At 33.2% G+C, this 15,670-nt stretch overlaps 1 protein-coding gene across 10 annotated transcripts in view; it reads right to left on the bottom strand.

Moving 5' to 3' along the window:
* Positions 1-15,670, bottom strand: part of LOC139488991 (tubulin-specific chaperone D-like) — a 65,912-nt gene that overhangs the window by 14,537 nt on the left and 35,705 nt on the right. For all 10 annotated transcript variants that reach the window (XM_071275004.1, XM_071275002.1, XM_071275003.1 and 7 more), the window contains exons 18-24: positions 12,589-12,649; positions 8,801-8,855; positions 8,312-8,374; positions 4,186-4,247; positions 2,292-2,373; positions 1,571-1,625; positions 647-802 (exon numbers count right to left, since the gene is read on the bottom strand). In XM_071275004.1, coding sequence (XP_071131105.1) covers positions 647-802; positions 1,571-1,625; positions 2,292-2,373; positions 4,186-4,247; positions 8,312-8,374; positions 8,801-8,855; positions 12,589-12,649 — 534 coding nt within the window. The remainder of the gene's footprint in view (positions 1-646; positions 803-1,570; positions 1,626-2,291; positions 2,374-4,185; positions 4,248-8,311; positions 8,375-8,800; positions 8,856-12,588; positions 12,650-15,670) is intronic.

Raw genomic sequence — 15,670 nt, 5'->3', positions numbered from 1 at the left:
AAATTTTGATGTCACAAGGCAAATATCTTCATGTCACAGCATCACAAGACAAGTTTTCCTCCAAATGTTCCTCCATGTCAAAAAGGGGCAGTTCAATCATCAAATAGAAATTGGAATCTGATGTATATAGCTCCTCTATAAGGCAATCCCTTTTTGTCAGCTGCTGAAATGTGTACTACAAACAAGATATATTCATCTTCAGATACTTTTTATAAAGGCTCATTGCTCCTTGATTACTGTGGACTTATTTAATTTTGATGGATTCAATTTCTGTTTTTATTTCAAGGGTACCTAATTCTGTGGTTTCATACAATATGACAGTTGTTTTCCATTCCTTCCATTGGTTGATACTGTGGTTTCATATAATATGACAGTTGTTTTCCATTCCTTTCATTGGTTGATAAAGTCTAATGTTTGATTTTCATTGGTTGATAAAGTCTAATGTTTGATTTTCATTGGTTGATAAAGTCTAATGTTTGATTTTGTCAATTTTTAAGGACTTCCCCTTTTTTTATTTACCTTGGTGTTCAGTATTTTTGTTATACCTTTTTTCATCATTTGCTAAAAACTAAAAATTTGTATTTCGTCAAGTATTTAAATTTGTGGTTTCCCCACAAAATTCAAGAATACTGGTGAGAAATATTACCTAATCAGAGCTTTTAAAGCTTGTCTTCGTGATTCTGCCCATGTCATTTCTTTTTCAGTAATTTCTGTAGTTTTCATTAAACCTTGTAAAACTCTGCGTAACTTTCCTTTTATGAAGAAACCTGGCATAGCTCCTATTGCCTGAGCGAATCCCATTCTGAAAAAGGAAAAAGTTCTTTTTCTACAAATATCCACAAAATATAGTAAGAGTAAATATATTCTGTAATAGTTTATTCAGTAGGACCTTAATTCAAGGTTTCTCCAGAATAAAAGGCCATAATGGACAAACCCATTCCACAATCAATGGAACGAAACTCCTCCAAAAGAAAGAAGTCCATTTCGTATAAAAGCAACGATTGGGCTGCATGGAGTCCGAAAAACAATGTATACAAGATTACTTTATTTGATTTCAGGAAAATCTACATACAGATCTTTTTAATAAATATTAGAATGAGAGTTTTTATTATTGCGTTACTCACCCAGTTATATTATTTTCATTTATAAAAACCTCGCAATAATTTCTGAATTTACAGTATCAATTATTTCAGTAAAAAAGATAAACCCAACAGATGATAATAGGCTGCTTATAAACATCTAGTGGAAAATTAAATGCATATTCAGATGCAGAACTTGATACATTTTGTAATGAGACATGAATGAAGACCCTGCTTTGTACTAGACTATTATACTGGGACTTATCTTCAGAAACTAGTTCACAAGGTCTGCAGTAAGATGTGTCATTATACTCAAGACACATTATTTCAACTCCAAACCAACCAGTCATTGATCTTGCTCTTAAATGTCATGTGCTTATTAGAGAAACAGCAAATAATGTGTTTAACTCAAAAAATCTATCCAAACTTGAGGAGGACATAAAAGATGAAACCCAACCATGGCAACAGAGAATGATACACTATACACCTACCTTGTTGTTTCCACTGGGCTCTTTAATTCATGTAAATATTTCTCTATCACAGTTTCTGCCAAAAAGAAAATAATATATAATAACAACTAAATCATTTTTTCAATCATACCACATCTTCTTACTTTTTTATACTCTGTGTACTGTTTGATAAAGCTAACAATGGAGGATATACTAAGGTCAACCTTTTAGTCTCTTAAATTATAATTATCACAACCCTTTAGATAATTGTAAGATATTAAATAAGTCTGCCCAATATGAAATATTGATAATTCTATTTAAAAATATAAAAGGGATTTCTAGGGACTTTTGCTAGATGTTTTTTAAATGCACTTACTTTGAGTTTGAGGTCCAGAAACAAGAACAGATAGAAGTTCACAAAAAAATATAATAAATAAAATGACAATTATATATCTTAAGTTGAATTCAAAGCACTTTTCTGAATCAGGAATGCCAAAATCAAATATTACTGGAAAGTAAAATAGTATATGTGGACTTTTTGTGGAGTTAAAAACTTTATAACCAATTAGGAACCGGAAAGAATGGTTAAACTGTGTACATTATCTAAACCATTTAAACTCCATTTGGTGAACCAACGCCTGTGTGAATCATTTCGATAGAGTCCCTGAAGTGGATACCTTGGTATGCAGGGTTGTCAAATTATGCAAATAAATGCAACAGAATGCAACTTAAAAATTGGAGTATTATTTAAACAACTACAAACCTTGTTTCTTAGCATTTACACCACCATTTTTATCTTTATAATATTCTGTGAAGAATGCTGGGATAGCTGAAGCAGCAGCAGTCTGGAAGAGAGAAACACATTTATATATCTGTGTGCCAGATGACTGCTTATATGCTCAAGTTGTTGCAGCCACAATCATGTCCTCTTTTCCTAGATTGTAACTTCACTGAATTTAACATATCAATATATTTTTATACTTTCAAAACTTGCATTTTCTTAACACTTAATACAGACCTTTACTTTAGAGGAATTATAAAACTACCATATTATGTAGTGTTATTGACAGGCTGTTTCTGTATTGGACCTGTTATGGATTCAAGGCTAGCTCAGTAGCTGTATTGGACCTGAGACTCGAAGAGTTGAGGGCCAATACAGCTGATTGAGAATCTATAACCAGATAACAGGGCCAATACAGAAAAAGCCAGTTCATAACACTTTTATTAAATGATTTTAATTCTTCGATTAAACTAAGAAACTTACTGTGAAGAAGATACAGAAATTCATATCTGAACTTGTCTTTTCCCATTAACGGTGGATTTTTTGTCAATATTGTCAGATGTAATTTCTGATTTCTCATCCTAGTACTTAATCTTATGCTATTTCAATTCATTTTATCTAGCAAATATAAAGTAGCTGGGAAGAATAAATCAGACAGTTAAACTACTGTAAACCAACTTATTTTTCGCGGATACTATATTTCGTGTAAAGCCCTTTCTATTCCTTTTCGCAGGAATTTAATTTCGTGATTTTCAAATTTACTTGAAGTAGTTAAATAAGGAACGATCTAAGTTGTACATATTCGTGAGGATTTATATTTGCGTTATTTCTCTACTCAAGAAAGTTGCAAAAATAAGTTGGTTTACAGTATTCTGAGTCTTGAATCGTCTGCATTCTGATGATTGACTAACGGAAATGAAACAATGATAATAATCCAAAGCTGTACTTGAAAAGGCTGTGAAATATTTCAGTTTCAAGACGTTACAAAACACTGAACATCATTTAAACTTTTTTTATGATATTAAGTTAAAAAATATGATACAGATGTATTTCATGCATAATGATACGTCCAAAGTTAAGTAAGCTTAGGCTTAAGAAAATTGAAACTGGAAATGAACGTCCGGTATTAACCCATGGATCAATATGGCTTTGATAATTATTAACTTAAATTTATATCGACAGGGCAATGTCATCAGTATTGCACATGCTGATATATCTGTATTAGGGCTGATTTTCTCATATCATTTAATAACATACTATTCAAAGATTTGATTTGTTTATTGATGTCACATGTTTCTATTATAAAATCACTTATTGGTATTACTAATAAACAGAAGATATTTATAAACCTGATGTTCCTAAAAATAGAAGCATTAAAATAGTTAATTGGTAATGCTTACAAAAATTATGATTCCAGAAATAAAGTATTAATTTTATTTACGATGTAGTTTGAATTTCTCTTCCATTCCATGTTAGACATGTTGGAGATGAAAGTTATGATTTTCTTTTTTGACTAACCAAATTGACACATACATGTATGGTACAAGCCAGTCTGAGAAGCCTTACTAGAGTTAACTATTTTTTTTAACAGTCTAGCAGACATTATAACAAGATGAATTTGGTTGACTTCTGAAGGAATTTATAATGTTAACCCCCAACAATGTGGCAAAGGTAAGTAACTTCGACTGAAACTACATCAATTGATTACTATATATATATATACAATGTATAATGTTGCTTTCTGACCATCTACACCATGTTCTTTAAATGTATAGTGTTATCAAATTCTGAGTCAAGACAAGAAAACATACCTGGTTAATATTATCTGGATCAATACTACCAAGGCATTGAGACAGGACAAGACAAGAAAACATACCTGGTTAATATTATCTGGATCAATACTTCCAAGGCATTCATCTAAAATATTCTGCCACAGATCTAAAATTAAAATACAACAAACTATTTATTTGTTTTGATCAAGATTGTTTTAACTTGAAATTTCAAGATGGGGAGGAAGGTGGTGAAAATAGAAAATTTACAACTAAAATCAAACAAGAGGTATAAAACTATTTATTTTGTTACTGGTCAGTTCAATTTGAGTTTTACCTGAAGTTATTCAAACATTTGTTAAGAATTGAAGTGAATATTGGTCAAGTGACTTTATTTGAGATTTACCTACCCTATATGTTCCATCTGATTAGCTTGGGAGTTCCAAAATATTTGATATTATTCAAAACAGCTTTCCAAAAAAATACAATTGACCACTTGCAAGAAAAACTTCTAAAATTTCATTTGTGATGGAGTGTAGTATTCATGAGAGTTAGTAGAAAAGGTTTTATCTTTCTTCATATGGATTTTGTATATACATGTATTTTACCATCCAAGGGTTTATGCATAAGGGTATAATTTTTGAGATATAATCAATTGAAAATTTGGTGAAAAACAGTTCTATCTAGATTTTTCATACATTTAACATAGTCACCTTTTCTTTCAAAAGCTATGAACATATAACAAGGATTTTATAAAATTTGCAAAAATGACTTTTAAACCGGTATACCTATATGCGATAAATTAAATTAGGGGTCAGTGGGCAAAATTTTTAATGGCACAACTAGAGGATTTCGAATATCTGACAAAAAGTCAATAGCAAGAGATGCGAACATCCTTTACACAGTTCAATATTGAATGTTTAACTTAACCATGTCTTTTGATATTCTTTTAAATTATAAAAATGTACATGCATAATGATCAGGAGGCTCCTTGCAGCTTGAGAAAATTTACCATCTCTCAATTGGTATTTTTGCAAATATGCCTTTTGAACATGATATGTCTGTTCAAAATTGAGGTTATCTTTACATATTGGACAAGTTTCCATTTGTGATGGAGTGTAGTATTCAGGAGAGTGAGTAGAAAAGGTTTTATCTTTCATCATATGGATTTTGTTCATACATGTATTTTACCATCCAAGGGTTTATGCATAAGGGTATAATTTTTGAGATATAATCAATTGAAAATTTGGCAAAAAATGGTTCTATCTAGATTTCAATAAATCTATAAAAAAAAAAGATGGCAATATAAAAAAGAAGATGTGGTATGATTGCCAATAAGACAACTATCTACATAAGACCAAAATGACACAGACATTAACAACTATAGGTCATTGTACGTCCTTCAACAATGAGTAAAGCCCATACTGCATAGTCAGCTATAATAGGCCCCGATAAGACAATGTAAAACAATTCAAACGAGAAAACTAACGGCCTTATTTATGTAAAAAAAATAAACGAAAAACAAATGTGTAACACATAAACAAACGACAACCACTGAATTACAGGCTCCTGATTTTAACTAATACCTTACATAAAACTAGACCTGTATTTAACAATTCAATTCAATTCAAATCTTTATTGTCATAAAACTACATATTTATAGTATGTGACACAACATAACACAAGAGTGCACACACTGAAATGTCTTGTCTTCTTTACTAATCATTGATATTATGTTGATAGTCCTAAAAAAAGTATAAAGCTTCATTACAACTGTCACATAAATGTACATTAACCAAGATAACTAAACAAAGACCAATGAACCATGAAAATGAGGTCAAGGTCAGATGAACCATGCCAGGCTGACATGTACAGCTAACAATGCTTCCATAAAACAAATATAGTTGACCTAATACTTATACATGTAGTTTAAGAAAAATAGACCAAAACACAAAAACTTAACACTGAGCAATGAACCGTGAAAATGAGGTCAAGGTCAAATAAATCCTGCGCGACTAATATATTAATCATAAAATATCTCCATACACTAAATATAGTTGACCAATGGCGTATAGTATCAGATAACAAGACCAAAACTGAAAAACTTAACTTTGACCACTGAACCATGAAAATGAGGTCAAGGTCAGATGACATCTGTCCGCTAGACATGTTCACCTTACAATCATTCCATACAACAAATATAGTAGACCTATTGCATAAAGTATGAGAAAAACAGACCAAAACACAAAAACTTAACTATAACCACTGAACCATGAAAATGAGGTCAAGGTCAGATGACACCTGCCAGTTGGACATGTACACCTTACAGTCCTTCCATACACCGAATATACTAACCCTATTGCTTATAGTATCAGAGATATGGACTTGACCACCAAAACTTAACCTTGTTCACTAAGCCATGAAATGAGGTCGAGGTCAAGTAAAAACTGTCTGACGGGGATGAGGACCTTGCAAGGTACGCACATATCAAATATAGTTATCCTATTACTTATAATAAGAGAGAATTCAACATTACAAAAAAATCTAAACGTTTTTTCAAGTGGTCACTGAACCATGAAAATGAGGTCAAGGACATTGGACATGAGACTGACGGAAACTTCGTAACATGAGGCATCTATATACAAAGTATCTAGCATCCAGGTCTTCCACCTTCTAAAATATAAAGAATTTAAGAAGTGAGCTAACACCGCCGCCGCCATAGCCGGATCACTATCCCTATGTCGAGCTTTCTGCAACAAAAGTTGCAGGCTCGACAAAAATAAAAATAAAAAATAACAACAAGATCATTAATATACACAATAAAAGAAAATATACACATGGAAAAAAGTATTGCAACACCAAATTGAAATTGAAATTAATAAAACACTTTTTTTGTGATATAATTTGGTAAAATAGAACTAGTTAAACATTATTTAAGTATCACCTGAGTTTAAGCAATAAATATCAACTCGATAAGTTTTTATCTGCACATGCAGCTACTGTACCTGTAAACAGCAAAACAGATGTTTTTACCCTCATTGTTTTCAACCCTTTAAATAACCAAGTTTTTAAAGCTATGTGATTGACACCTTGTAATGGGTCATTGACAACTCTTAACTGCAGCAAGATGGCAGATTATCAGCATAAGAGAAGCAGGGATGTCGCTGTAACAACTGCACGTATTGTTGGTCATCACCATTCCACTATAAGTCGTTTTGAGAATAAAAATAAGGCAATAAACGCTGTTAAAGACCTTCCGAGATAATGAAGACCCCCTATACCATTTGCTAGAGAAAATCAAGCATAATGAAGGTTGGTCAGAAGGAAACCCATTGAATACAAGACAATCCTAAAAAGAGAGTGGTGGCAATACAGGAGCCTTTTAACAAGAACTGTTCGAGATCAACTCATCGCTACTGGTTATCGTGCGATAAGACCATTTCGGAGACCTTTGCTAACAAACAGACACACAGTTTTCCGTATCTAATGTAGTGCAGAGCCCGCCAAAGTTGGAAATTAGCATTGTGGAGGAAGATCCAATGTTCAAATGGAATTTGGTTCATCTTCCTTGGCCCGATCGTAGCCCGACTTTGAACCATATCGAGCATATATGGGACACTACTGGGCAAAAAGTGCGCGAAAGGACACCCCAGTTCAAACACATCATGAAATAAACAATGCCCTTCATCAGAAATGGTTGCTGCTACCTTAGCAACAAATTAGTCGATTTATGGCAGGAATCAGAAGACATTAAGATGCGGTTATCCGTTTGAATGGAGGCTGCGCACAAAGTACTAATTATTTGGCATATAACGATCAACCATGATGTGAACAGTCATCTGAAGATTAATCTTGAAATGTCTGACATTGCAAAGTTCGACTACAGTAAAAGTTGTAAAATGCATTTTTTTGTACAAAAAACACTTCATTTTGTTATTAAAATTGTGGTTATATAAATCCTTTTTTTTTCAAACATTTTTTGTTCGTTTCAATGCCAATGTTATCATAAACTATGTTTCAATAATATTATACACATATTTTATGATATTTCATCCAAAAAAAGAGGCTGATTTTTCAAGTTTTAACAAATCAAGGTGTTGCAATACTTTTTTCCATGTGTATATTTTAAGAGTCCCCTGTCCTCAGTTCAATAGACTGTTTTACAAAGGATCCTAGCTTATTTACCTGAATGTGTGAAATTATATTTAACAGTTATTTCATCAAGGATCTTACCTAATACAGGGTCATCATAGTATGGTAATTTAGACAAAGATAATTTCTCTATCAAACAGCTAACTGAAACAGAACAAAGAAAAGTTTATTGAAGAATAAATGTGTATCTGGTATCCAAAGAAAATATAGATTTCACTTGATTGTTTATCGACTGATCAATTCAAATGGAAGGGATATCGTCTGCTTCCCCTCCCCAACAAAATAACTTTACATAAAATGCCCAACATTTCACACTATCAGGAAACATTTTTGAAGTACATCCAGGTTTTTATTTTTGGCAAAGGAATAGGGGCATTAAGGCCTGTTTTTCGCCGATGAAAATACAGATTTTTAGAATCATTTCAAATCTTTGATGTTATGACGTTAAAATTACGTCATAATGTAGGCCATTTTTATAAAAACAAAGAAAACTGATTTTTTGCATTTGACATCCATGTTTTCATGCCTAAGCTTAATGTAAAACATGTAAAACTCATTCACAATAATTACCTGATCTTCTCATAAAATCACCTCCATAACCTCTAAACATCTTAGCTTCAGTCAACTTAAAATAAAAAAAATCAGTTTAGAAGGTTGTAAAGAACAATGTCAAATCTTAATTAGGAATAGAAATCTTACATTGGCTAAGCTAAATATTTCTCTAGAATTGGCATGGACTACATAGTCGGTCATCCTCTGACCTGACATACCTGCCAACTTTTCAAAATCTCCATTGGGGATTTTTAGCACATAAGGACCAATTGCATACCTATAAATGTCATAAGTTTATATGGCTTTGATTAAGTATAAATGTGTTTAAATGTATTCTTTACTCCTCTAAATGTCTTTTTCAAAATATTTAGTCTAAATAATTGAGATTTTTTACTGTCATGTCAACACCTCTCATGGGGGATATCCCCCATACAGCAGGATAGTTGGCAGGTCTGTGACCACTGCTTAACCAGCTTACTTCAACTAATAATATGATATGCAAGATTTCACTACCAGTTAAAGTCTATAATTTGTTGATATTACCCTACATCTACGTTCTTCAATCATTAGAGAGTGTTTTTAACATCCAGCTAAGATTTCAGCTCAATTTAGTGCTAGGAGTCACCATCTTGAACTTGCAATGAGGTGCATGTGAGCCTTTGCACACTGTGGGAAAGGTCATAGAGTGAACTAATATACTAGCTTGTCGACTCTGCCCACCCTAGGGAGTAGACATGCTATTCATTTCTGTTATCTTCAGCATTTTTACAAAACAAATGATATGAACACATTGTCCTCCGTGTAGAGCCTATGGAGTAGACAATCTGTTTGGTTCTTCTGTTTTTTTCACAAGACTAACAAGTGAACAATTGATTTAAACAAATAAACATTTGTATCCAATATCTTAACAAAACGAGTGATGAAAATTATTACAATGCACAGGGGTTTTGAAGTGAGTTTCGAGAAAATTCTATAAACAACTAAAAAAAATCCCTCTCAATTCATTCCTCCGCAATCATCTCAGACTGGAACTGCCTGATTTTTACATCAAGATACCTTTAACTACCAGAATCTAGCTTTATGCAGGTAGTGTTTTTCATTTCACAGATTTTAATACTTGAAGCTCATTTTCTTTTTTCTTTTTCTTTTTGATCGTCGTGAAATTACCATTTTCTTTCCCATTTGTACATGCACATACCCTCCTCTTTAACAACATTCTTCTATGATCCCTATTAGAATTCAGAGGTTACCGCTGTTTGTTAGGATTTATCTGCCACCTAATCCCTTTACATTGTACAGCTCCAGTTTTAGATAAACTTAAATGAGTTACTTAAGGAATGACTTATATTTTTTCTGTCTATGAAGAAATAACATTAAAAATACAGTGCACACTGAATAACCTGCATAGTGTGTTATTTAAAAGTGTGCACCACATTTTTGAGGTTATTTCAAAGAGACAGAACTAGAGGCTATAAAGAGCCTGTGTCGCTCACCTTGGTCTATGTGCATATTAAACAATGGGCACAGATGGATTCATGACAAAATTGTGTTTTGGTGATGGTGATGTGTTTGTAGATCTTACTTTACTAAACATTCTTGCTGCTTACAATTATCTCTATCTATAACAGTACTTTCTGTGGAAAATGTAATTGAAAATCTTCAAATTTTAAGAAAATTGTTAAAAATTGACTATGAAGGGCAATAACTCCTTAGGGGGTCAATTGACTATTTTGGTCATAGTGACTTATTTTTAGTTCTTACTTTGCTGTACATTATTGCTGTTTACAGTTTATCTCTATCTATAATAATATTCAAGATAATAACCAAAAACAGCAAAATTTCCTTAAAATTACCATTTCAGGGGCCGCAACCCAACAACGGAATGTCTGATTCATCTGAAAATTTCAGGGCAGATAGATCTTGACCTGATGAACAATATTACCCCATGTTAGATTTGCTCTAAATGCTTTGGTTTTTGAGTTATAAGCCAAAAACTGCATTTTACCCCTATGTTCTATTTTTAGCCATGGCGGCCATCTTGGTTGGTTGGGCGGGTCACCGGACACATTTTTTAAACTAGATACCCCAATGATGATTATGGCCAAGTTTGGTTAAATTTGGCCCAGTAGTTTCAGAGGAGAAGATTTTTCTAAAAGATTACTAAGATTTACGAAAAATGGTTAAAAATTGACTATAAAAGGCAATTACTCCTAAAGTGGTCATCTGACCATTTTGGTCATGTTAACTTATTTGTAGATCTTACTTTGCTGAACATTATTGCTGTTTACAGTTTATCTCTATCTATAATGATATTCAAGATAATAACCAAAAACAGCAAAATTTCCTTAAAATTACCATTTCAGGGGCAGCAACCCAACAACAGAATGTCCGATTCATCTGAAAATTTCAGGGCAGCTAGATCTTGACCTGATGAACAATTTTACTTCCTGTCAGATTTGCTCTAAATGCTTTGGTTTTTGAGTTATAAGCCAAAAACTGCATTTTACCCCTATGTTCTATTTTTAGCCATGGCGGCTGTCTTAGCTTGGTTGGTTGGGCGGGTCACCGGACACATTTTTTAAACTAGATACCCCAATGCTGATTGTGGCCAAGTTTGGTTAAATTTGGCCCAGTAGTTTCAGAGAAGAAGATTTTTGTAAAAGTTAACGCAGGACGACGACGGACGACGACGGACGCCGGACGCCAAGTGATGAGAAAAGCTCACTTGGCCTTTCGGCCAGGTGAGCTAAAAAATATAACAGTCATTCCTTATAATTTAATTCTAAATTCCATGATTTTTTTTTGGGGGGGGGGGGGGGGGTAAATCATGAAAAAACGTTGATGACAAAATTATGTCTATGAGCTGATAGACAAAAAACTTTCACATACCTGTCAACTCACCCGTTTTTTGCGGGTGACACCCGTTATTTTCACCTCTCACCCGGGAGTTTTTCTTTACCCGGCGGGTCCCGGGAATTTCTAACATTACCCGTTTCACCCGGATTTCTGACCGGAATTGTTTCCGGTATTTAGAAGTAATACGACCTTCGGTTTTATCGGTCTTTTTCAATGTAACCAAAAGTCAAAATGTAGGACTGTTTACCTGAGCTACGTAACGATATGAAGAGACAACACAGCTACAAGATGAGTTCAGTGACTATCAGTTGACCCCATTAGATGAACTTCCACTTTGCACTTCCCCTGAAACTGACATTGGTACATTTTGGGGAGAAATGTCCAAGTTGCATGACATTTTTCTTAACAAGCCAAGATTTTTTGTTTTGTCAAAACTTGCTAAAACATTACTGGTTTTGCCAAACAGCAATGCAGACAGTGAGAGGGCATTTTCTTTAGTAAAGAAAATAGCTACAGAGTTTAGGGCTGATCTTAATAAGGATACACTGTGTGCTCTTCTTTCTTGTAAAATGAATACACATTTGCATTGCTATGAACTGAAACCAAGTGCAGTTCTTTTAAAGAATGCCAAGTCTGCTACTATGGAATATAACAATAGTCTGAAATAAACTTGTATACATGTTCTAACTGTTTCATATACATATTGACTATATTGACTATATAAATTATATGTAAACATATTTTTGTTCTTCAATTGAGCCCGCAAAATGTCGTACGCGTTATGACCTGAGATTTTTTTTCTCAATGCAGGTCATGACCTGACTTTTCATTTTCAGAGGTTGACAGGTATGCTTTCAGCCAATCAGAAGATGTGTTACATCCAAAATTAAATTATTATACCATAAAAATAACAAAATCCAACAGAGGTGTTATGTATATATTGTCCTTACCTTGACAGCAATGTTCTTCAAATCGTTGATCACATCTTTACTAATTACATCTTCAATTTTCCTACAATAATAAAATCTCTGTTTGTTTCGATACCTATCTTAGTCTTTAAATTACAACACCTTAATGCCCTAGTTTACATCCCTCATAACCCCTTAATCAAAGAAACAATAGAATTACTTCCTGCCATACCCCACCTGACCCTTGTGGTTCCAAATTTCTGATTTTCACTTATTAAACATCTCAATGACTCGATATGAGCTTACATTCCTCTGAACTTCTAGACTTGAGAATACAAAAAGAAAAAAACAGACAGAAAGAGTGGGTATAAACAAAATGAACAACTTTGTTGCATAGTGTATACTTTTTACCATGTAATTTTGTTGTGGAAAAAAAGACTCTCCTGGTTTCATTTAAATTAAACTAGAGGCTCTAAAGAGCCTGTGTCGCTCACCTTGGTCTATGTGAATATTAAACAAAGGAAGAAGATGGATTCATGACAAAATTGTGTTTTGGTGATCATAATGTGTTTGTACATCTTACTTTACTGAACATTCTTGCTGCTTACAATTATCTCTATCTATAATGAACTTGGCCCAGTAGTTTCAGTAAAAAATGTTTGTAAAAATTTACAAATTTTATGAAAATTGTTAAAAATTGACTATAAAGGACAATAACTCCTTAGGGGGTCAATTGACCATTTCAGTCATGTTGACTTATTTGTAAATCTTACTTTGCTGTACATTATTGCTGTTTAAAGTTTATCTCTATCTATAATAATATTCAAGATAATAACCCAAAACAGTAAAATTTCCTTAAAATTACCAATTTAGGGGCAGCAACCCAACAACGGGTTGTCCGATTCATCCGAAATTTTAGAGCAGATATATTTTGACCTGATAAACAATTCAACCCAATGTCAGATTTGCTCTAAATGCTTTGGTTTTTGAGTTATAAGCCAAAAACTGCATTTTACCCCTATGTTTTATTTTTAGCTATGGCAGCCATCTTGGTTGGATGGCCAGGTCACCGGACACATTTTTTAAACTAGATACCCCAAAGATGATTGTGGCCAAGTTTGGATTAATTTGGCCCAGTAGTTTCAGAGAAGCAGATTTTTGTAAAAGATTACTAAGATTTACGAAAAATGGTTAAAAATTGACTATAAAGGGCAATAACTCCTAAAGGGGTCAACTGACCATTTCGGTCAAGTTCACTTATTTGTAAATCTTACTTTGCTGAACATTATTGCTGTTTACAGTTTATCTCTATCTATAATAATATTCAAGATAATAACCAAAAACAGTAAAATTTCCTTAAAATTACCAATTTAGGGGCAGCAACCCAACAACGGGTTGTCCGATTCATCTGAAAATTTGAGGGCAGATAGATCTTGACCTGATAAACAATTTTACCCATTGTCAGATTTGCTCTAAATGCTTTGGTTTTTGAGTTATAAGCCAAAAACTGCATTTTACCCCTATGTTCTATTTTTAGCCATGGCAGCCATCTTGGTTGGATGGCCAGGTCACCGGACACATTTTTTAAACTAGATACCCCAAAGATGATTGTGGCCAAGTTTGGATTAATTTGGCCCAGTAGTTTCAGAGAAGCAGATTTTTGTAAAAGATTACTAAGATTTACGAAAAATGGTTAAAAATTGACTATAAAGGGCAATAACTCCTAAAGGGGTCAACTGACCATTTCGGTCAAGTTCACTTATTTGTAAATCTTACTTTGCTGAACATTATTGCTGTTTACAGTTTATCTCTATCTATAATAATATTCAAGATAATAACCAAAAACAGTAAAATTTCCTTAAAATTACCAATTTAGGGGCAGCAACCCAACAACGGGTTGTCCGATTCATCTGAAAATTTGAGGGCAGATAGATCTTGACCTGATAAACAATTTTACCCATTGTCAGATTTGCTCTAAATGCTTTGGTTTTTGAGTTATAAGCCAAAAACTGCATTTTACCCCTATGTTCTATTTTTAGCCATGGCGGCCATCTTGGTTGGTTGGCCGGGTCACGCCACACATTTTTTAAACAAGTTACCCCTATGATGATTGTGGCCAAGTTTAATTTAATTTGGCCCAGTAGTTTCAGAGAAGAAGATTTTTGTAAAAGATTACTAAGATTTACGAAACTAGAGGCTCTCAAGAGCCTGTGTCGCTCACCTGTTAATGTGTTTACTGATGTCAGCCATCTTTGTTGGTAGGCGGGGTCATTACACACTCTTTTTAAAAATAGATAACCTAGTATTATGATTGTGGCCAAGTTTGGTTAAATTTGGCCAAGTAGTTTTAGAATAGATTTTTATACAAGTTACAAAAATGAGGAAAAGTTGTTTAATATTGACTCTAAAGGGCAATAACTCCTTAGGGGGTCCTCTAACAATTTTGATCATGCTGACTTATTTGTAGATCTTACTTTGCTGAACATTATTGCTGTTTACAGTTTATCTCTATCTATAATAGTATTCAAGATAATAACCAAAAACTGCAAAATTTTCTTAAAATAACCAATTTAAGGGCAGCAACCCAACAACAGGTTGTCCGATTCAACTGAAAATTTGTGAGGGGATATATCTTATTCTGATGGACATTAAAATCTTGAAAGATTTGCCCTAAATGTCTTGGTTTCAAAGATATAAAGCAAAAACTGCATTTTACCACTATGTTCTAATTTTAGCCATGTCGGCCATTTTGTTTGATAGGCTGGGTCATCAGACACAATTTTTAAACTATAAAGAACAATGATAATTGTCACCAAGTTTGATTAAATTTGGCAAAGTAGTTTTAGAGAAGAAGATTTTTAGAAAAGTTACAAAAAATGATGAAAAGTTGTTAAAAATTGACTATAAAGGGCAATAACTCCTTAAGGGGTCGACTGGCAATTTTGGTCATGTTGACTTATTTGTAGGTCTTATTCTGCTGAACATTATTGCTGTTTACAGTTTATCTCTATCTATAATAGTATTCAAGATAATAACCAAAAACTGCAAAATTTTCTTAAAATAACCATTTCAGGGGCAGCAACCCAACAACAGGTTATCCGATTCGTCTGAAAATTTCAGGGCA

This window comes from Mytilus edulis, chromosome 9 (assembly GCF_963676685.1).
Source record: "Mytilus edulis chromosome 9, xbMytEdul2.2, whole genome shotgun sequence".
In the NCBI taxonomy this organism is placed as follows: Eukaryota; Metazoa; Mollusca; class Bivalvia; order Mytilida; family Mytilidae; genus Mytilus; species Mytilus edulis.
The sequence above is the reverse complement of the archived record's forward strand: the minus strand, read 5'-3'. Positions and strand labels throughout refer to the sequence as shown.